Source organism: Larimichthys crocea, chromosome VIII (genome assembly GCF_000972845.2).
Source record: "Larimichthys crocea isolate SSNF chromosome VIII, L_crocea_2.0, whole genome shotgun sequence".
Taxonomy (NCBI): domain Eukaryota; kingdom Metazoa; phylum Chordata; class Actinopteri; family Sciaenidae; genus Larimichthys; species Larimichthys crocea.
In genome coordinates, this window is record NC_040018.1 from 15,569,556 (window position 1) to 15,592,118 (window position 22,563).

Here is a 22,563-nt window from a genome sequence, read left to right on the forward strand (position 1 = left end):
TGACATGTGAACTAAAACAAAACAAGTGAACTCATTATTCCTGCCTGGTGTGCTATCAATCTATACTACCATATGTCATGGTCAAAAGGTGTTTCCTGCATTTCCTGCAGGCAGTTGGCATGTAGCCTTTGCCTCTGTTCAGTGCTAGTGTCTTTCTATAAACCTCTATAAAACATGAATCATAATGCAGTAAAGAAATACAGGATATATGATAGATCTGTGATTTTGCAAACATTGTTTTGCCTATTTAGGGTATCTTTTAATATTGTTAAAGAATGAGTCACCCTCTGATTCCCAGCCCTGCACTGTGTGCCCATGAGAGTGTATTTGTACATTTGTCTAATCGTTGGACATAAGGTTGGACCATCAGCCATCGCTGGGTTAGAAAAGGTTTCTGTTCCAGAGGTTAGACCTTCCTGTTTTAATGCTAGCAGACAGGGAACATTTGGCTAGGTGTAATCTGATATGACCTTGTCACAGCAAGCTCGAGGTCACAAGGTCAGCAGGCCTTATCATTCAACAGCCGGCCCTGTTTCTGCTCTACACTGACTCTGTCACACAGACACACACACACACACACACACACACACACACACACACACACACACACACACACACACACACACATATGCACAGACAGACACAAATACAAATCTGTTCCCACAGTTGCTACGGGTTGATGTATAGCAGCTTGTAAAGTATGGCTGTCGGTCATTTTTAACAGCCTATCATAGAGATCCAACAGGACCACAGCCATCCATGCAGGCTCATGCCACTGACCGGCTCAGCAACACTCCATAAAAGTAGCTCAGACTCCTCCATGCGCGCTGACTCAGTCCAGTACAGCAATACAGCAGAGAAACACAGCTTTGATCTACACTGACAGACACTCACAATCAAGATGCTCAAAAATGCTCTCACATGTGTGCAAATGAAAAAAAAAAAGCCCACACTGCCTGTCTTTCTAACACAATCACAAAACAACTGAACAACTCTGACACCTGTGGAGCTGTGCAGTGTGGGAGCCTGTCCAAAGCCTGCTATCAGTCCAACACTGAGGACACATGTTCCATATTGAGTGGATGTCAAACAGCATCTGATCACTGCTCGGCCAGCGTCAGTCTGTCTGAGGCTCTGGTCTGTAGAAATTGCTCTGCTTACCGCTCTCCTCAGGCAAACCGACAGGTGGAGAACGATTGGCTCACAAAAACCCCATCTGGCCAGGACGGAACACACAGTGTTATCATATACACAGGACAGTGAGGACACGGGTAATAAGATCTTATGAATGTAATGCTCCAAAGCATCCACACAGAACCACATGTTTTAGCTGATGGTCGCACCGGATTTATTGATCCGCAGTTGGCTGAATTTGAGTCAAATTGGACTGGAGATCAAAGATGAGACAAGGCTATTTTTGTTAAAAAAAAAACATGTATGGAAAAAACTGCTAGGGTCGCTGATGAATCTCACAGATCTAGTCATGAAATTTAACAGCACAACGTAATGGATATTTAAAAGGATACAATATCAGGCTGGTAAAACAATTAGAGCTCGGAGTTTAGATGGTTTCATTTCATCAGGTTTAATGCAGGTACAGTTTTGATTTAAAAAATGTGTATGTATTGGTTAGAGGGTGTTTCACCAACTGCGAAGACTGCTGCTGTAAGTGCTGAAAATTGGAAGAATGCCTTTGATTTCTACTGAAATCAGAAAGCATTACAAAACCCCATGGAAATCCCTTCAGAAAAGAAATACTGGTTATACTCAAATGAGCATCTACACTATGAGCTTATTTTAAGTTGCTTGGACACGTTCATATAATATCATAGAACACTGAAATAAAAAGTGCCAACACATTTTTTTTTACACATTTTAATCAGGGCCATAGTAACTCCCACAGAGGACACTGTGGTCACGCGTACTGTATTTTATTTATCTGTCTTATACAATTAAACTTTCACATGATGGGATCTACAAGTGAACTCCATTATGTGAAAGGTCTTTTAAATTTGACTAGTGTTAGGCTTAGCTTCCATACTTTTAATATCCTGGCCGAATTTGAATGTATGGCCATATACTACAGAACGGTAATGAGTGGACACAAGCACACTTAAGGTCTGGCAGAAGCACTTTGTGCTAACTGAGCGTAAATAAATATTCATTAGTGTGCTGCTAAGCTACCTGACCTGTGACCCACTCACTTCCTCTTCTCCAAGGCTATCAAGGAGCGGAGCTGCAGGCGGATATGAAGCCTCATAAAGAAATCTCTCTATTCTTTGCCGTCTCCTATTTTTGTCCGTTCTGTTTGATGTGTAGCTTCTCTGTATTTGAAGTGGTTTTCAAAAAGACAGAGCAGAGAGGAGATGTCACACAGAAAGGTCTTCCTAAACATCACAGGAAGAACGAGTGTTGATTGTGGTTGCATTTTCAATTAATGAACTGAGTTAGCTCCTGTTACTATAGGAACCAGCACAAAAAGTGGCATACTATAGTTCTCTTTAAAGTGATAGATGACTATTAAAACTTAATTTAACAATCACACAGTGTCATTGATAAGAGGCATGTACTATTTTGTTGATTAAAATAAAAATGTGCTGGTGTTGTCACAGATCAGCTACCAACACGCTCAAAGAATCGTTTTATTTCTCATCCAGGAGACAAATCTTATTTAGAACCAAATTTACCAAATTTAACCAAATTTAAAACCAAACCTAGATTCTGCAGCTGGAGTGACTCTTGTATGTTTAAATATCAGTGGCTGAATTGAAAACTACAAGGACGACTGTATTAAGATGACTAATGAACTGCCATCTTTCAGAGTTGAAGGCTTTAAGTCCATAATGCCCATAATGCATATTGTAGCTGATTAATATTCTGGAAGCAGTTATACCTCCAGGAACAAAAACATGCCACTCTTATCCTTACACTCTTACAGACTTACACAACACAGATAACATTCAGCTGTGTGACTCTGACTTGAAGGCGGTAGGAATGACTTATGTTACTTTAGAGGAAATAAGGATCAGTGCCAAAGCACAATGGCTCTAACAGCCTCCACTGTTAGTCATACATACATATATACATTACTCACACACACACACACACACACACATATATATATATATATATATATATATATATAATATATATATATATATATACACACACACACACACACATATACAAACACGAGGATATCCTCTCCCTCCTAAATTTTTGTATGGGTTTCGTGGCTGTATGACTTCAGTGCGCATTAGTGACCTTCTATCAGTATTACTGTCCAGTCCAATCACTGCGACCAAACTAGAAAGGCCACTGATGACACTGGGCAGAGATTAGGAGGCAGAGTGAGAATGAAATAGAGAAACTTCAGCAGAAACAGTGAGTAAGTGATTAAATAAACTTGACAGCGAGAGAAAGAGATCTGATGGATATAAAGAGAAAAAGATCTAAATAAAAGGTCCACAGAGAAGAATAATGAGGTATGAATATATGACACATTAATTAAGAGGAGAATAAGGAACATGTGTGTGTGGATGAGTGTATTGTTGTTGAGAGTTAGTCATGCGGTGACACATGCCCACAGTCAACACACGCAAATATACACACACGCATAAAACCTTTTAACCCTGGCCAAAGTTCGTCACACCCGGCAGTAACCTTTAAGAATCCTGAATGAATAAAATATAGAGAACAGGCAGACTTGGAAATTTATATAGGCCTCAAACTTTATCTTTAATGATTGTCAGTGTGCACACATGAACAAGATGCTCCTGCATTAAAATGTTTGTGGGCTCATATGGATTGTATTAATGAAAATACAAATAAATAAAAGGAATGCAATCATACAAAAATGTAAGACATGAAAAGTTGAAGGCAGGTGGGTGGCAGGACTACTTGGTCAAACACTAGTTGGACTACTTACTGTAGATATTTTCATTTTGATACAAACAGATGATTTTTCTTAGGCTATTGGACGACAGAGAGGATTATAGAGAAGACTTCTAAGTACACAGGGAAGGAACTGGAAATACTTGACTTTTCATTTATTTACTATTTGGCATTGGAGTTTGTGGTTGCTGAAATGTAAAAACTGAAAGTAAACAAAATAAACGAGTGAGTTTGAAAAATTAGATTAAAACTACAGATTCCAAGTTCAAGCAGCTGTCACATTTCTGTTCCAGACAATATATTGACAAATAACTTTTTCCAACCTCACACACTAACTCAGTCTTAAAAAATGCCCATTCAGTTTACTGTGTCTCACTCTCTGCTTTGATGTCTGTTGCCTTTCCTGATTATGACATTGTGACATGATACATATTTGCTCTTTGTCTAGAAGAGGAATATATATAGAGAGGAAAGGAAAAGACGTGGTAAGATATGGTAGAAAAGGCGAGGCTGATGTGAGGAGAGGGAGGTCAAGAGTTATCACCCTGGTTGACCTGAAGCAATGTGACAGGACTTGTCATCACTTTTGCAAACATAGAGCAGGAGCTTGAATCAGAGCAAGAGCGGAAAGGCGATGTGCGGACATCAAAACCAGACTGGACTCTATTTCATAAATCATCTGCTTTATGTGCACATTGCAAAGTTGTGCATGGTTGTGCATGTGCTCGTCTGCATTGTTTTTGCTGCAGAGATCCTTCTCTTTTCCATATACAAAGTGTTGGTCATATGGTTGTGTTCAGGAGACCCCCACAGAATGGACACCTCCTCAGTCTTTATGCCCCCTCCTGAGGTGTGAGATCATGTCTGCACTAGGGATGTTGCCAACAGAACAGAGAAGCATGCACAAACCAGTGTGTGTGTGTGTGTGTGTGTGTGTGTGTGTGTGTGTGTGTGTGTGTGTGTGTGTGTGTGCATATGTATGTAAGCATGTGTGTGAAGCAGATGGGAGGAAAGAAAGAAATTAGAGAGGGGTAAAAGGAGAGTAGCGACAGAAAGTCTGCAAGAGCATGTGTGTGTGTGTCTGTGTGTGTGTGTGTTAGACTGAGGGGGCTGTGAGGGGTTAGGGGGAGGCAGAAGGGAGAGGAGAGGGGGAGTAGTGTGGTTAGGCATCCAGAGTCAGTGAACATTTTTCTGGCAGGCCCTCTCTATGCTCCTGGCTGCTTGCCCGTCTCTGAAGCAAACTTAAACAAACTCCTGTTGCAGCCATCTGCTGGGCCCGCGGGATAAATCACAGCACTACTCCGCTCTGTACTGCTCAGCCGCACCACTATCAGGTTACTGTGTTAGTGGCCTCACACACACACACACACGCACACACACACACACACACATACTTAGGCATGCAGGCACACATTACAGTCTCCCTCTCATCCACACATACACCGAGCTACGCGTCAGCCTGGAGCCAGGGCCTGCCATGGGGCTCGCACCACCAAGAGAGGCCAGCAACATGTGGCCCCGCTAATACCACAGGGAGAGATGAAGGGGGGTGGGGGGTGAAAAGGGGAAAAGAGGGGAAAAGGAGGGGGTGTGGAGAAAGAAAGAGGAGGACTGAGGTGATGAGGGGACGGGAGAAAGAAGGATAGAGATGGACAGAAGACAGAGCTGAGAGAAGAATGAACCTATGACACCTAACTCGAGCCAAGTGCTATTTTTATAGCCCCCTGTAGAAGAGGAGAACATAAAAACCATCTCAAACCCCTCTTCCTCTGCAGGCTTTCATAACAACCGAAGCGTTTTATAACAGGGGCTCTCTTTGAGGAGGAAACACTGGATTTTAACATCTCAGTCTTCTCTCTGAAATTTTAATGGTAAAACACTTTCTGACCTAAAACCATTGTTGCCAATAAATCTTGTTACAACACCACGTTATTGTCATATTCGGTCAGTGAGTTTGCCACCAAGACGCTTGGAGATCATTTGCGACAGGTTAAATCTACTCAAGTGGCTTACCGCTCTGGCTACTTCACTGTGGCCTGGAGGCTGTGCTCTGCACATCAACCATGACTAGCACATTGGTCCACATTGCACACAACTCTTGGCCATGTGGGAAATGCCACTGACCAAGTTGGCAGGTCATATGTTAGCACACTGCTAGCCTCATAGCCTTGGATCAGGTGAGGTATGCTTTCAGTAAGTCGTAGACATAACCAGCAGTGGTAAACAGCCACATGAAATCTATATTAATAACATTTCAACAGAGCAAATAGCACACTTGAAAGGGATAGCAGGCAAAAAGTAACAAATAAATAATGACAGGCCTTCGGGAAGTATCTGTGGTATCTATCTGTCACACAGATGGAGAAACTGTATCGGTTTATTTCTGACTCATAGGATGGTCATGTCAGTGTGGGAGACTCTCACCCATGGAAACTATTCACAAAGTCCCTGTAACTCCTGACTATGTCTGTGTGTTTGTGTGTGCTCATGCATGTGTGTTCATGTCAGTGTCCACTTATGGTTTGAGAGCATCGCTGTTGAAGTCTAAACCACCTGGCTAACATTTAGGTCACTCTGACTCTAACATTTTTGTGTTTGCTGTGGATTACTAACTGCTCTGGGAAACTGGATCAAAACCCAAAACTAAGGGTCAAATGTTAACCTCCAGTATGCCATTTATACAGAGTAGACACATGGAGACAACTGTGGCCAGCTTACTGGCACAAAGTATTTGAGCATTGTGTGGTAACTTCATCCTGTAAAGTCTACTTTCAGCACACAGTGTAGACACCACATACTACTAAATGTGTCAGGGCTACTGTATAGCCTGTGAACTGTATTGTTCCAGAGGCATCATGGGAGGCTCAGTCCAAAACTCCTTCTCTGTCGCCTTCTTCCCAGCTGTCCCAAAGTTGGCAGGACAAGCTGAGTATGCGGGAGACCAGGTGGCTGTACGGCATGTGTAGGGGTCACGGGCAGGACTTGGGGATGCTGACAGGGAGGAGGGAGTAATTCAAGGAGGGAATGCCTTCTTCAGCCAAAATAAGCTCTCTGAAGATCACCAGCAATGCTAATCATTATGTGTCCTCTGGTTGGCTGACAGAAAGAGGGTGAAGTTATCTAGCGGCTGGTTGGTTGGAGGCAGTGGTTGTTTGTGTGCTGTGTGAGTGGGGCAAGAGGGTGTGTAGTATATTTAGTTCACTACAGGGGGCTATTTTGGCTTTCCGGTTGTCTTGACAGCAGGGTGAGAGCAAGTCTTCCTCTCTCTTCACCCCGTTAGAAGTACCAGCAGATCAAGAGGAAGATGCATGTGTAAAACAAAGTGGGAAATGAAGAGGAAGAGCCCAAGAACGAAGAATCACATTCACACAGACCTTCAACTTCACTTGGGAGGTCTAAAAGAGCAAGACTAATGAGTAGCGCTTAATAGCAATGAATAATTCAGCGGAGAGCATAAGTTACATGTTAAATGTCTGGCAAGGAAATAGGTTGCTATTAGCTACTGTGCTGCCACACACTCCAGCTGTGTCCAGGTGCAGAACCACACACACACACACACACACACACACACACACACACGCATACACACCTACACACACACATACACATACACACACGCACACACACAGCTGTGGCACAATCCAGCTGCATTTGCCAGCACGAGAGCAAACACCTGCCAGTGCTCCCAACCACCTGGCAGACACACGTGCACAAAAATACACATTCACACATGCTTGCAGCTGTTCTGTATGTAAATGATGATCAAAGATTACGTAGTTTAAGTGTGTATGTCGAATGTATGCATTTCTACATGACTGTGGTGATATGTCCAGAGGGCAGCTGCCAGAGAGAGCTGAGCTATAGTTACATTACACTCTGTCCTCTATAATTACCACAGTCAAACTCCAGGACAGTGCAGCAGAGCAGCCTTTACACTACAGAATCTGCTTCTTCTGCATTGGCTTCTTGCCACACCATGCCAGACTCCAGTGTGGCAACACAGAGGAATTTATTACAAAGCAGATGTAGTATAGAAAATGTCTATGATAAACCTCAGGGTGTTAGCATGTGGACTGACCTAAAAATGCCTAGCTGTTAACAAAAAAGGACATGACAGTCTGGGAGAGTTTTTTGTTGTTGTTGTTGTTAAAAAAGGGTTGTTACACATACACACAAAGAATTTTCTGCAGACTAACACAGGCATAATTTCCCCTAATGTCCACGCAAAACTCATTTTGCACAAAAGTTACAACAAAAACACCAAAAGTTCTCTTGTGAAATACAAAAATTCAGATTTCTCTGGAGACTTTTACAGTATCAATACTGATAATGTCAGTTCTTCTGATGCGCATATTAGTGGCAATTTTTAAATCAACATTTCATGGAAAACATATTTTAAAAACTTGATTTCTGTGTTTGGATGAGTGAATTCTCTGGATATAATAATAACCGACAAAGTCTGTGTATAGAAGAAAACACAAATTCTAGCTTAAAAATATCTCCTAAACCTGAGGTAGTGAGTGAAATTATTACATTCATGTTGTCACCAGGACACTCCTTCACTGCGCAGGTACTTGTTTACTGTATATGAGTCTGGTCCTACACTCTAATTGTCTTTGGCTGTAAAATGAAGTGACAAAGGGTAAATGTGAGTGAGAAATGTGTAGAAGCAGTGATTTAGGCAACACTATACCAGTGTGGGCCCAGATTTCACAAGAATTAAGCAAGAATGGAGAGAAGCGGATCAATAAAAACTGTATGACAGGGAAGACAATGGCCCCAGCCTGGCCCATCACATGCACACTTTTTGGTGCCAAATGGGCACCCGTGAAAATAGCTCACAATAGGGTCCATGGTTTCAGGGTTTAGTGGGACACTGCCCTCTCTGTCAACCTGTCCACTCAAGTGGATTGACCAGGCACATCTAACAATATGTAATACAAGATATTTCTTTCACTGACACTAAAGAGACATTATTCTAATTTTTTATGTATGTTCCATATTTGTCTGAATGATAGAATTAGGTCTGTGACATCCACAGCTAAAGACAGACACCTGTAATCATTTACCCCTACCATCCATTAGCCTATTACAACATCAACTGATGGAAGTTTTTTTTCTTGTCCTCCCATAAGCCTAGTTAAAGCACATTACTCTTCTATCTATCTACAATATTGAAATTAAGAGGAGAATTTCAGCCAAAGTGCCAGTTTTTTAGATGATGTTATTAATTATTTCATATTATGATATGATGCCATGGTCAACGCACACCCCTATGAGCCAGAGGTCACAGGTGGGAATGCTAGAAAGTGAGGTAAAGGCTCTGGCAGCTGCTTTAAGACCCCCACACAGCTTCACAGGTGTTTTCAGTTATTCTTGGCTGATTCAATATCTTCTCAGGTTAGAGCTAGGTGAAGGTATGTTGGGAGGTTGCTGAGGGCACTAATCTCCCTTTACTAATAGAGATCACAAATGTGTAAGTTGCCAGGCCCTGACAGGTACAACAAAACTGACAAGAGAGTCGTGGAGATGTCGGACAGGTGCAGTTTCATGCCTACATTCCTGAGACAAGGTCTAATCAGCAGAAATAAGTGAAAGCACCTGGGTGGGAGGACCAGGGGTGTGTAATAGTTTAATCCTCTGGTGTCGTCCAGTCACCAAAAAGGTCTTGAGAGTCACTGAATGAAAACTGAGAGAAACAACCAATGCAAACAAGTACAAGAGAACGAGAGAGATCAAGTTTATGTATCCATCTCTCCCGGACAATTCAGTACGTATTAAGTAGCAATTCAATACAAAAAAAAATCACACAGACAAAATTGTAACATTTCAATAAAGACACACATTCAAACTGACTTCCTAATTCTTCCGAGTGAGACTCACGGGTGCCAACACAGAGGGACAAAAACGCTACATCTTCCAGCAAGGCGGCCAATGAAAAAGACGAAGGTGCACATTCCTTTTTATTTCAAGCGTTCAAGCAAATCAAGTGCATCAAGTGATCAGTATAATAACCTTAAATCTGTGGTGAAGGCTGATTTATATATTTCTTTTGTGTATGGTCAATCCACAAGCTGTTTTTTTAAAACTGCGTAGATCACAAGGGCAGACAATATGCCCAAATAATACTGATGTCAAAAAGCTAAACAGGTGTGCCAGAATCGTGGCTCCTCCAACATATGACCTTTGCTCTGACCCTGTTCCTGAGTGCTGAGCCTGCATCGATATCGCCTCTCTGCTTGGCTTCGCAGGGTTAAAAGGTCAGTATGCCTTAGCTTGGAAGGTCTGCAGATAGGCAAACCTTAAAATCTCTGACTTCCTTCTCACCCCCCTGCTTCTTTTGCTCAAAGAAACAAACCTAAAAAGAGCAGTGCCACACGCTTATTCTTTCACAGTTTAGTGAGCTACCACACTGTCATTCACTTTTTGCACTCAATGACATTCTATTCTGTACCAACACAGATGTGAGGAAAGCTTTGACAGTGCTTGATTTAATCACTCTCTCCTTCCCTCTTTGGCCCTGTACTGCTTCCTGTCGGCAATCGTCCGCCAGGGAATTTTAAGATTAACATGTCTGTTATGATTTTGTTTGGCATATGTTTATACATTTGGACTGCCAACCTATGAACACAACCAACAGGAGAAAACCAATGTCTTTTGGGTTAAATTACAATAAAAGTTCATCTCCTGGAGTTTCCCTATTACATTATAATTTACAAAACAAATTCTCACCCACCAGTGTTTTCAGTCTCGTCTAGACCACTGCTCTCTGTCTGCCTCTTTTCATTTCCTGCATTAAAATCAACCAAAATCAAAATGCAGATTCCAGCCATGTGAAAAAGGAAAACACACGAACTTCTCTGAGTGTCAAGACCCTAATTAATACCTAGCTAGCTATTGGTGGTAGCTAACCAAGTTACCACCAAGTTACCACCACTGAGTGTTTGCTACCATTGTAATTAGTGTTTTATAAAAACTATTAATTTCATTTAAAATTTAGTTGACTAAAACTCTGAATGATTCAAGTCTAAATGTCTACAAACTGAAGGTGTGTCAAACACATATCAAAAGATAGCTAACCGACTGAGCTAACTAAGTAAATTTACAGATATTTACGCAATTAATGCCAACAGAAAATGTCCACAAAAAAGCTAAGGTTGGAGGTTGGATTACTCACCATATTTACAGTAATTCAGCCTTTTCTCTCTCTTTTTTCTGCAGCTGGTTGTTTTTTTCTTTTTGTTTTTTTTTAATGAATAGACCTTTTTCACAGTAGCTGTTTTTTACCTGAATTAGTAGGGTTAACACAGGTGTTTCCAGTAATACTAATTAAGGTTTTGTTCCATTTAGTGCAGCAGAGTCTTTCCAGTGAACCGACATGCAGGACAGCAGCACCCTGACTCTGTATGACCCGAATGGAATGGAACCTTAATTAGTATCATTGGTAACACCTGTGTTTACCACTGACAGTACAGAGGATGGACAGTGCATGCATGACGTCACCCATAGGTTTCTGAAGAGCTGTTTTGAAGCTTGAAATCTGGAAATGTGGTGTGGGTGCATCCATTTTAGTACTCCTGCCTCTTCTGCCTTTTTCGCTAATCTAAAAATGTATGTGTTCTGTAGCCAGCCTCAAGTGGCTGTTTTTGGCACTGCCACATGGCACGCTTCACTTCACAGCCATGGAAGTTGCTGCTTGGTGTTAACCCTACTATTTTATGTCAAAATGGCTACTGTGAAAAAGGAAGGACATGCGGTTAATAAAAGTATATTTCTGGTAAATCCAGAGCAAATCAGGCTGATTTTTTTCTGCTGTTGCTTGAAATATAAAATAATTTAATTAATAGTTTTATTTCAACCATCTAATTACACATATGCATATTAATTATACCTTTGCCCACATCAACATATTATTTGGATATGATGCCACCCTGTCCCAGTGGCCAACTGTGGTACTGCAACAAAAACCAAGAAGACTGTAAAACTGTTGACAGAAACCTTTTACTGCAAACAACATAAGTTATTATAAGTTATATCTTATGATTTTCTTCTGATTTATTTATTTTTTAATAACCGCAATGGATTTATATTTACAAAAATTCCCAGAGAGCACAGAAAAGTTATTTTTATGTGTGACACCATCGCAATTTAAGTTGGAAGTTGGGAGTGGTACAAACACTAATATAAAGCAAACCAGGAACTGAGAAAGCCTTTCGACTTATTGCTGGTCGAGTAATTTTTAGACAAATGAAACCATTCCCAAGCCTATCTAAGCTGTTTTTATATGCTTACCATTACTTCAAGGTGCAGGAAAACTGATGTGCAGTAAGCAGCACAACACAGAAGCTGTGAGAAAGATAACTTTTTGGCATATGTGCTGTGTGAGCAACTTTCATTTGAATGAACTGCCTAGAGTCATGGATGTATTAAGAGAACTCAATATAGGACTCCAAGATGGTGTCTATAATGAGCATGCATGGGCGCTGTATGCCAGAAGAGAAAGGGGAAAGGGGGGCAGGTAGATCAAAGAATTCCCTTCCAATAATATCTATTCCAAGATGTTGAAGGCTGTGACATGGACAGCTTCAACACCACCTTTGACATTAGAAAGAGTATGAGGGAGAGGACCTGCAAACATGCCGTGCACGGGTGTCACTCTCGTCTAGTACTGGAGGAGGCTTGTTTATAGGTAAAAGGGAAGACATGGAATAAAACACTGGAACTCCATCTCATCTGCTCTATACGGGATCAGATCTCTCCATTCAGATATGAACAAGAATGCAACACTGAAGGATCCTAGCGGGAAAAGGGTGATTAAAGCTTTGAGCGCTAAATCAAAACCCACCTCCAGCAGCTTTGAAATTAAGCCCCTCAAATACCAAAGGATTCCCTGTGAAACGCAAGGCTATCTGTCAGACTGCACTGCTGGGAGAAGAGAGAAGCACAGCTGCAGGAACTTTACAGGATACAAGCTATATGAATGGTTTTGACTAAACACACTCATAGACATAGGCACGCATAAAAAACAGCTCTCACCATATGTTCATCAACTCACATGCTTCGAATAAACACAATTTTAATAGAATCCCCTTTTGGGTTAAAACAGGCTCTGAGGCCAACATGCTGTAATATTTCCATTTATGATGAATTGATGAAAATAGGTCTTCTGTTTTCCTCTGGCTGCAATTTAAATCCCATTAACCCCCTCACCTTCTCTCAGCCTTCCACTGCTCTTTTCTCTTCTTCTTCCAATAATTCACTTGGGATAATCTTTCTCTCGTATTTCAACCACACATCTAGATTTGATGTGTAATTTTGCCCTCAATCCTTCTTTCACCACGCTATTAATCTTCCTTGGCGACACTGTCAAGACGCCGGCATGTTTTTCCTGTGACAGCAAATACCTCCTTTACAGGATATGGGCCATGCAGCGAGAACATAGTTGATCTTTTAAGAGGCCAAATACACATGAACACACAATATGCTCTCTCTCTCTCTCTCTCTCTCTCTCTCTCTCTCACACTCACACTCACACTCACACACACACACACACACACACACACACAAACACACACACACACACACACACACACACACACTCAGTGACTGAATGATTGAACTCAGCCACATAAAGTCAGGTCAACAATAATCATCCACTCGAAACAGTTACTCAGCAGACCACCATACAAAGGTAAACATCCATGTGTGGATACAGACACACACACCGTATACACATGAGTGTGTGTATGAGTGTGTAAGTCAGGCTCAATATATTTGTATATTATGCATCTCTCTATTTATGTACAATTATGTGGTGTTTATCTTTGCATGGTTTGACTACTGATTGATTTATTTGCTTTTTAGTCCCTTATGTCCTTGTACAAGCAGAAGACACAGTGTTCCCTATGGAGAGGCTGTGTGTTTATTTATAAGCATCAGTTATACACATCTATCAGATTCATGCAATCAGTCCCAATCCTTATAATAACACAGTTATGCAGAGCTGGTATCCAATCAGTGGAAGAATCATGTAACAGTGATATCATGTGCTTGCTTAGGACATAAGCACTGGGGCATCATTTCTTCTCTTTTCTCTGTATCCGCATTTGTCACTTTTTTACATGAGAGTGACAAATATTAATTTTTGATTATCTATAATACATTTTTCTCGGAAATACATGAATGCAGGCACAATCCCAATACTCAGAAGTGTTAAGTTATGTTCTGCCTTTTACGCACTTTGCAGCCTGTCCTATTTGTGTCTGATTTAAAAAGTTAGCTGATGATTACACAATTAGTTTCGGAGAATGCCTTCTTGGCACATTTTGTCAGTGAAAGCGAGCTCATGATGCACAGATGAGACGTGGAATTTGTGTTACATCAGCAAGCATCTGCTGTTAACTTCTAGGAAAATCATTACCTAGATCACAGTCACCTAGAACATACAGGTTAATTAAAGACTTCTTCCTCCACACAGCCACCTTTTATTATACTATAACTTGACTGTATTAATTGCTGCAATCATTTATCCTAGTAAAAGAAAGAATAATGTGCTGAAAAGACAAAATCTGGAAGCTACTCTCCTTTTTGCAAATCCATGAAGGAAAGAGGCAGACTTCACTGTTTAGACACATGGTGACACACACATATCTTGTATCGTGCAGACATTGGGCAGAAAGGGCTAACTAAATAAACATGGCCCTCATAGTATTGTTCAAAGGCACTTCAGAAGAGAAAATGCATTATGGCAGCCTTCTAAGTATGGCATCCCGCTGCAGAAATATGATTAAAACAACACAACTATGACCATACAACATCTGTTTTACCGAGAGTGCAAGTGAAAGATCTGCTGACCAGCAGCCCCTCCCCAGACACCAGCTGGTGGTCTATACTTACACCTGTCAAAGGTCAGGTCCAACATACTAATTAAACACATGGTAGCAGAAGAGAGAACATGAGAACTACCCATCACTTAGGTTTGTGTGTGTGTGTGCGTTACATTTAACAGCTACTAGAGTGTCCTGTGGCTAAATCTCATTTCAGGGGTTAGTTCATATCTTAGGGAAAACAGACAGCAGAGCATCAAGCACCCTTTTACACTTGACAGGATTCACGCATTCATACAGGCACTATAATGCTGACACCACAGTGAGTGAGTGATCTCAGTCTAGCCCTGATCAAAGTTTTAAATTTGTCCATGTAGATTATTACATTAAACATGAAGTAATTACTGTAATGGTCCCTGCTCTGTCACTGAATAATAGAATAGAATAGAATAGAATAGAATAGAATAGAATACTGTATCTAAGTTTATCTTTATACATCTCCCTCCACCAGGCGCACACAGTGCTAAAGGGAACCAGATGGGCACTCCCTCCTGACAGCCCAAACCCCAGTGATGACAGACCCTCTCAAGCATACAGCGTGACACTAGAGGACAAAGCACCTGTTTTCGCCGCTCCTCCACTTACCCACAGAAACACACACTGGCACCCTCTGCCATGAGGTCATTGGCTCACTCAGGCCAAAACTGACTGTGCCACCTGCAACGCTCCCTGTCCAAAATAATCGCCCAACACCATGCCTGCCCCAGCACCCCGCTCATACCACCCACCCTTTTATGCCCCAACCTCGGCGGGCAGAAAAGTTGATTCCTTATCAGGAGATTACTATAAGCTCATCTGGGACTGGCTCACGTGCGAGTGCTCAGACAGATATTAAAGACTTAAGACTGGAGATCATAAGAGTAAGAGCAATGTTACTCTCAAACACTTCTGTAAGGGACAGAGAGAAAATTAGATAGACAACTGCAGACAGCTGGAGTGAGTGTGCAACATACTGACGTTGCTGAGTGTGAATGGCATCCACAGATGTTCTTCACGTGTCATGGGCGGACAGTCTGTGTCTGTTTGCATGAGAGAACTGGTCACAGAGCCAACTGGCTGTCTAAATGCTCCTCAGCTCTTCATCAACACATTACCATCTTCATTTGCTCCGCACAGGTTGGCCATATAGCCCTACAGCCTCCGACTTACATCCTCTGCTATTGATCATCTGGAATCTGGATCAGCTTTTTAACAGCAGGGAAAGGATTTTATGTTTCTTGTTGAGAGATGAGTTGAAAGAAACTAAACTTTGGAGACACAAAAGCAAGAAAATGGCAAGAAAGTGAATACTGACGGAATGATCTCTCTTCAGAGGAAGTGTGTAGTTTGTACTGTTCCCTGAGCCATCACATCTGGACCACCTATGCAAGCATCTTCACTCATCAGAATCACTTATTACAACATTAACATGCACTACTTTGTCATTAATGTGAACAGAAAACAGAAAAATGATAAAATACACCACATAATTGCTGTAATGTGCAAACTCTTTAAACACACATCACTGCCAGATTAGTTAAATGTGGGCAGATGTGTGGGGACGGGGGGAGTCACATTGTCCCCTTACTTTTCATTTTAGGGGAGATCAATGTCATGTGTGGCATCATCAGGGATCATTTGATCTCATTAATCATGCATGTTATTGCAGAAAGGTATTTAATTGATTGCACCACACATCATGGGAATGCTGTGTGAGCATATGTTTTTCATATAAACAGGTAGAAAAAGTCAATGTGAGTCATGTTTGTTATTGCAGTCCCCTTCTAGTGCCCTGCCTGTCATCATGGGTATTTCACCCGTAATCTTACCTGGGAACACAAGGAATCAAACATATGGAAAGAGACAGACAGAACCAATTCACTCTGTTAGTATGACTTTTCTATTTCCATTATACTCCTCTGTCGGGTTTCATTTGCAAATGATAAAACATTGAGATTATTATTCCACATATAGAGACTAAAATTTACCACTTTAAATAAATGTAATCTTCAGGGACTGTTAACAGTGATATAGCTGATGTTTTTGAGGAAATGAGGTCTATACATCAAGTAAAAGAGGCCTACTATACTTTTTGCATTCATGTTACGATTATTGTCATTATGAAAAGAAATACATTATGGACATACATTAAACATGCATTAAACTCACTTCCTTGAAAACACAATTTAAGATCGTCACTATGCTCAAATCAAAACAAACTGCTCGGCACCGGGTGAGACATACTCAGTCATGCTTGCTCAAATAAACACACTCTCACACACACATGCACACAGCAAACACAAGGCTGGCCTTGGCCTTCAGATTCCCATAGTTTTTCTCTGGTGTTTATAGAAGTAAGTTTTGATGAAAGTGTTTGTCTCATCATTGTTCATCCCAGCTGTGTAAGCCCCCCTAACTAAGATTTTCAGGCTCCAGACACACACACACACACACAAACACACACACACACACATTACTGTTTGAGAGTTATTCTTCTGCAAAAAAGTAAAATACAGTACTTTAACGCATGATAAGCAGTTTCAAGAATATACACAATTATTACCCTGATGCATTTCTTTACCACAGCAATTCCACTATGCAAAATGTCAAAATAAGCCCTTTGCCATGTGACTCAGAGGTCGTATCAGGGCATATACAGTCTGCACTGCACTGTGGGAGTGTAGGTGGGGATTAAAAGCTGACAGGAGACGACAGATCATTTAACGAACCTTATGAATGCATTTATTAAATTTAATGAGACTAGGATAAAGTAAGAACATTTTTGGCTGTGTGTCTTATCAGGCAGTTTGCTTTGGTCTTACCTTATGTCTAGACTGTGACGAGGCCGATTCTGGTTCTTTTCTCTCCTCGTCTGAGGCTCTGTGACCCAGCTTATCCCTGTCCTGCTGCATGTTCTGTCCCACCTGCACCATGGCTTTACATTCCACACATGAGCCAATCACCAACCTCCTCCCATCATCCACCAGGAGTGTGCGTGTGCTGCGAGGTGCATAGAGGAACACAGGTAGCCTGGCAACAGTAACAGCGCACAGCCTACCTAGCCTGCGCTGCTCCTGCCTGCAGAAGAAACACACAAAAGCCTCACAGCTGTACTGGCGGGCCCAAGGGGAGCTGGGTGGTTGTGGGTTGGCACTAGATAAACTAGAGGTAGAAGGGGTGGAGGGACCCAGGCCTTTGCTTTCATGTTGGGCCCACTGGGTGTGTAGGTCATGATAACAGAGGTTACAAGCTGACACCAGGCCTGTTGCATCGACCGGTTTGGCATGGGGTGCGGGAGGGTGGACGGTGAGAAAGGGGAAGAAAGGCTCCCTCTCCCCGCAACGCCCAGGTGGGTTGACATGCAGCTGGTACTCTCCACCTGCACACAGCTCAGCTCCACACAGGTAACACACTGACACGGAGCTGCCGGGGCGAGAGACCCCACCTGTCTGGGAATTGGCTGGTCCGGACCCCTCAATGGCCATGGTAGCGTGGTACCTGATTAGGAAGGAGCTGACAGAGGTGATGAGGTCCTCACTAAGGCTGAGCCGATACGCACCCCATATCTCCTCCAGGATAAAATGGCACTGCGGGCAGCAGTGCACACGACCATTCCTCACCGCCTGGGCGTTAGGTGGGCAAGGCAACATGTTGATGAAGGGAAAATACATTGCACCACGGGATTTGCCAACACCAGCCTGTGCATATGCAACTCTCATATCTCCTCTACACTCCTGACCACAAAGGAAACAGGCTTCGTGGCCATTTATGCACTCCATGGGCTCTGGAGGTTTACCCTCCTGGGGAGTTAGCTGGGAAGTATGGATAGAACTGGTGCCCTGGTTGAGGGGGACTACATACAGGCGCTGGAGGACAGGCACATCCGCCAGTTGGAAGCTCTGCCACTGCTGCATGAGGGAGGTGTGGCAGCTGCCACACACCAGGGTTGTACCTGCTGGACTGATAGGCATCGCACCCCGGGGAGGGGAGTGAAGCCACAGGAAGGGAAAGAAGGGCTCGCCCTGTGCCCTCTCCTGTTTCTGAACACTGACTTTAAAACGACCATCATGTCTGAGCCCGGTGCCACAGATATAGCAAACACCTTCCTCTGGACAGGTATCCACATTGTTGTGCGTCTGGGAACTCTTTCTTGCTGAGTGGTCTCTGGCAGATCTGAGCTGGGTTCTTGGGCCCGTTTTGCTGTCATACGTGTCTGGATCATCATCACTTGTAATGTTAATTTCATCTTCATCAGAGTTGTCAGAGTTATTTTCCCTGGGAACAGTACATTTAGTGGCGGTGCCAACAGATGACAGTGCAGTATTGGGGTGACCCTCACCTCTTCCTCGGTAAAGCAGCGATGAATGTCTGGATGAAGCACAGCTGCTGTCGGCAACATGCTGAATCTGACGAGGATCCGCATGTCTGACATTCCCCTCCTCCAGCCATCGCCTGTTGCGCATAATGACCCCGTTGTCCTGCACAGGTGTGTCAGAGAGAGGACTGTCATAGCATCGCTGAGGGAATCTCTCCTGGGACTTTGCCAGAGATTCTGATGACTGACAGACATTACTCATAATTTTAGCACCGCGTCTCGCCGGCATAACGCTCTCTGCTTTTGGCGATCCCTGCGCCCCATAAACACCCACCGGGTAGCGGATTGCCCGCTGTGAATCCGGGCTGTTTTTAACACTGATGACATTGTTTTTCCTGCTACTGTCTCTTGGCGATTTGCCAGATGCTCTCAAGCACTTGTCTTTGCCCACACCGGCTCTGTCGACTATATCCATCTCCTGATCTGACATGTTCTCGTTTTCAGAAAAAGACGAGAAATCGGATTCTGCGCCCCCGTCGTAGTTCTGGCTGCTGACACTGATCCTCCTCTCCAGATCATAAGAGATGTTCCACTCCTGCGGGACCCGCCGAGAGTCACACTGGTAGGGCCGTTTCAACCAGTACATGCGCTTCTCAATGGGCGTCCTGCTCCGCTCGAAGGAGTTCCACTGCTCCGTCAGAAAGCAGTGGCACACGGCGCACACCAGCGTATGTCCATCCGGGCTCACTTCACATGCACCTGGGGCTGGCTCCTGGTTTTGTAGAAACGGGAAAAATGGCACCCTCTCCTTTTGGTATGTCACTTGTAACCTCAGTTCCTTCCCAGGTGTAACTCCGCTTCCACATATGAAACAGTGAACCAGCCCCCCTAATCCATTCCGATCACTCCTGGAAGTGTTGCCGGGCAATGGGCTGTCCTCACCGGGCATAGCTGCAGCCATGAGTCGGTGTTTCCGAGATAAGGGTGCCAGTTCCTTGTCACGGGGGGAGTTCATTGTTTCTAAACAGCCAAGACTAGGCTACATGGCATACTGTCAACATTAAGTCATGCTCATGGTCCACACTTATCTGCAGGTCAGGAAATCATGCAATCAATTTTAGTCTGAGTTACTCACTGAATGATAAGATAGACGGTAGTCCATTGAAACGACAGCGTGCAGCGAAGGCAGCAAACCGTTAACTGTTATCTTTCAAGGGCAGAGGAATTCACTCAAAACACACACGAAACAGCACACAAGTCTGCAGTCCGCATGTCTGCACTGGAAATCCGTAGGTAATTTGACAGAAGAAGTTTGGATCACGGGTCGCCTCTCCAGCGAACTTTCCTGCCTGCGCTCTGCAAACTTTGGCTGCTAACTCGCTCACACTGTACACAGCGCCATCCCCAATTCATGGGTCCCGCTTCGACACCCCAAAGGCAACCTCCACCCCCCCCCCACCCCCCCTGACAACCCCCTAATAATAATTTTGCAGAGATTATGAGCACACACTCCTGCAGTAGCTGCCCGTGCGTCAAAGTATTAAGCATGCACAGGATATCCACAGTTTAACATGCACGGGGGCGTGTATTTGATAGACTCACTCCCAGCATCTGCAAGCACAACTTTGAAACTCCTTCATATCAATCAATATTAGACCCTGTTAGGACGATTGCCTTTGAGTGAGAAGGTATACACCGTATAAATACTTTATTCATTTAATTCCACAGATGCTCAGAGCTGTGGGCAGCACATGGTCCACAGTATGATTATTATTATTATTATTTTTAAAACTGCTTCCAGCTGATTTCTGACATTTTGTTAAATTTTTTTACTAAGTAAAAAATATAAATTATGTTTATTCAGTACCGAAACACTTGAAGCATGAAGTTTTTCTTTGTAAAGTAATCATGTACATATTGTTATTATTATTATGATTATTATAATAATTTATTTATTTAGATAAATAAGACAATATGTCTAACACTTCACAAGGTGTCTGGGCAACATGAGATCATATTCATAACATGTCTTTATATTCACGCCTTAGGCAACTCCATTCCCAGGAGCATAGATCTTCAGTTAATTAACGTGAACAATATATGTAAATAAGGTAAACATATGAAGCACAAAATAATGAATTGCATAAGTATTCACCCCCATTGAAAACCTAAATCATCACTTGTGCAATTGTGTTTTGACTTGTTTAAGTGGTGACAGGTGATCTTAGTTTAAATACAATCGTATGCATCCTCTTCTTGGTAAGTTTCCCAGCAAAAACTGTCAGCAAAACATCACTTTAAGATTTACTGAAAAGTACTAATCAGAGAAAGGATAGAAGAGCATGAAACTCTGAATATTCCTATAAGACCTTAAAAAATATAAAGTATAAAGTATAAAAAAGAGGAAGCCCATGGCCCAGCTGTACATCTGAGCAGGCTGTCCTGAACTGAGCGTCAGTGTGAAAAGGGGACAAATGAAGGTCACCAAGCCGCTGACAACTGTGAAGGAGCTATGTATTTCCTGGCTGATCGGAGAGACTGTGCAGTGTGATGACAACAACAGTTTTCCCATTGCTTCACAAGTAGCAGCCTGAAGACACAGTAGAAAAGAGAAAACCACTTTTGAAGAAAACTTTACATAACATCTGGACTGTGGGAGACTCTGAAACAACCCTAACCAGAAGGCTCTCTGGTTTTATAACACCAAAACTAACCTTTTTGCTACCTTAAATGTTCCACGTTTAAACCAACCAAATGTTGCACATCTGCAGAAACAAACATTCCCCAGCATTAGACATGGTGGTGGCAGTGTCATGTTGTGAGGATGCTTCTCTGCCAAAGGTACTGTAAAGCTCCGAGCACAATGAATTCAGCAAATAAAAAAAAATGTTGGCAGGAATCCTGCAGTTTGCAGGACAACTGTGACTTGGGAGATATATTTTCCAGAAAGACAATCTATCTATCTATCTATCTATCTATCTATCTATCTATCTATCTATCTATCTATCTATCTATCTATCTATCTATCTATCTATCTATCTATCTATATCAAACTGGATATCCTCCTCATTCCACACACATGTACACAAATACACAATATTTACAACCCCTACAATGGTCCCCCTCCCATTGTTGAACTCCAGTATCTTAGACAAAGACGAGACAGCAAGTCCAGTAATCAAACCTCAAACACTCGTGTCATGTAACAATAACACACATAAACAGTTATGTCTGTCCGTTCCACTGTTCCACTGCTGTCCCTGGCCTTGTCTACTGTCTAGTGACTCACTGAGAGTTGTGGACCATCTTCTACCTTCCACCTTTCTACCTCTGCACTCCCTCATTTTTCCCCTCCCCTTCAACTATTATCCTCTTCACCCTGAAGAAAAATTAAGCTTCCTCCTCTGCCTTTCAAGCTGGAGGTCCAGGAAAGGTTTTAATGATACTGCTGAGCCTCTCTATAACTCCTTGCCCACCCAAGATCTGTCT

At 42.6% G+C, this 22,563-nt stretch overlaps 1 protein-coding gene across 3 annotated transcripts in view; it reads right to left on the reverse strand.

Moving 5' to 3' along the window:
* gse1b (Gse1 coiled-coil protein b) overlaps positions 1 to 20,477 on the reverse strand; it is a 166,826-nt gene extending 146,349 nt beyond the window's left edge. Inside the window, exon 1 of one of the 3 annotated variants that reach the window (XM_019254321.2) lies at positions 17,582 to 20,477. In XM_019254321.2, the coding sequence (XP_019109866.2) occupies positions 17,582 to 20,089 (2,508 nt within the window). In that variant the 5' untranslated portion in view covers positions 20,090 to 20,477. Of the gene's footprint in view, positions 1 to 11,071; positions 11,090 to 17,581 lie in introns of those variants that run through there. The other 2 variants (XM_010741674.3, XM_027281866.1) reach the window with 2 other exon arrangements.
* Positions 20,478 to 22,563: the final 2,086 nt, after the last annotated feature.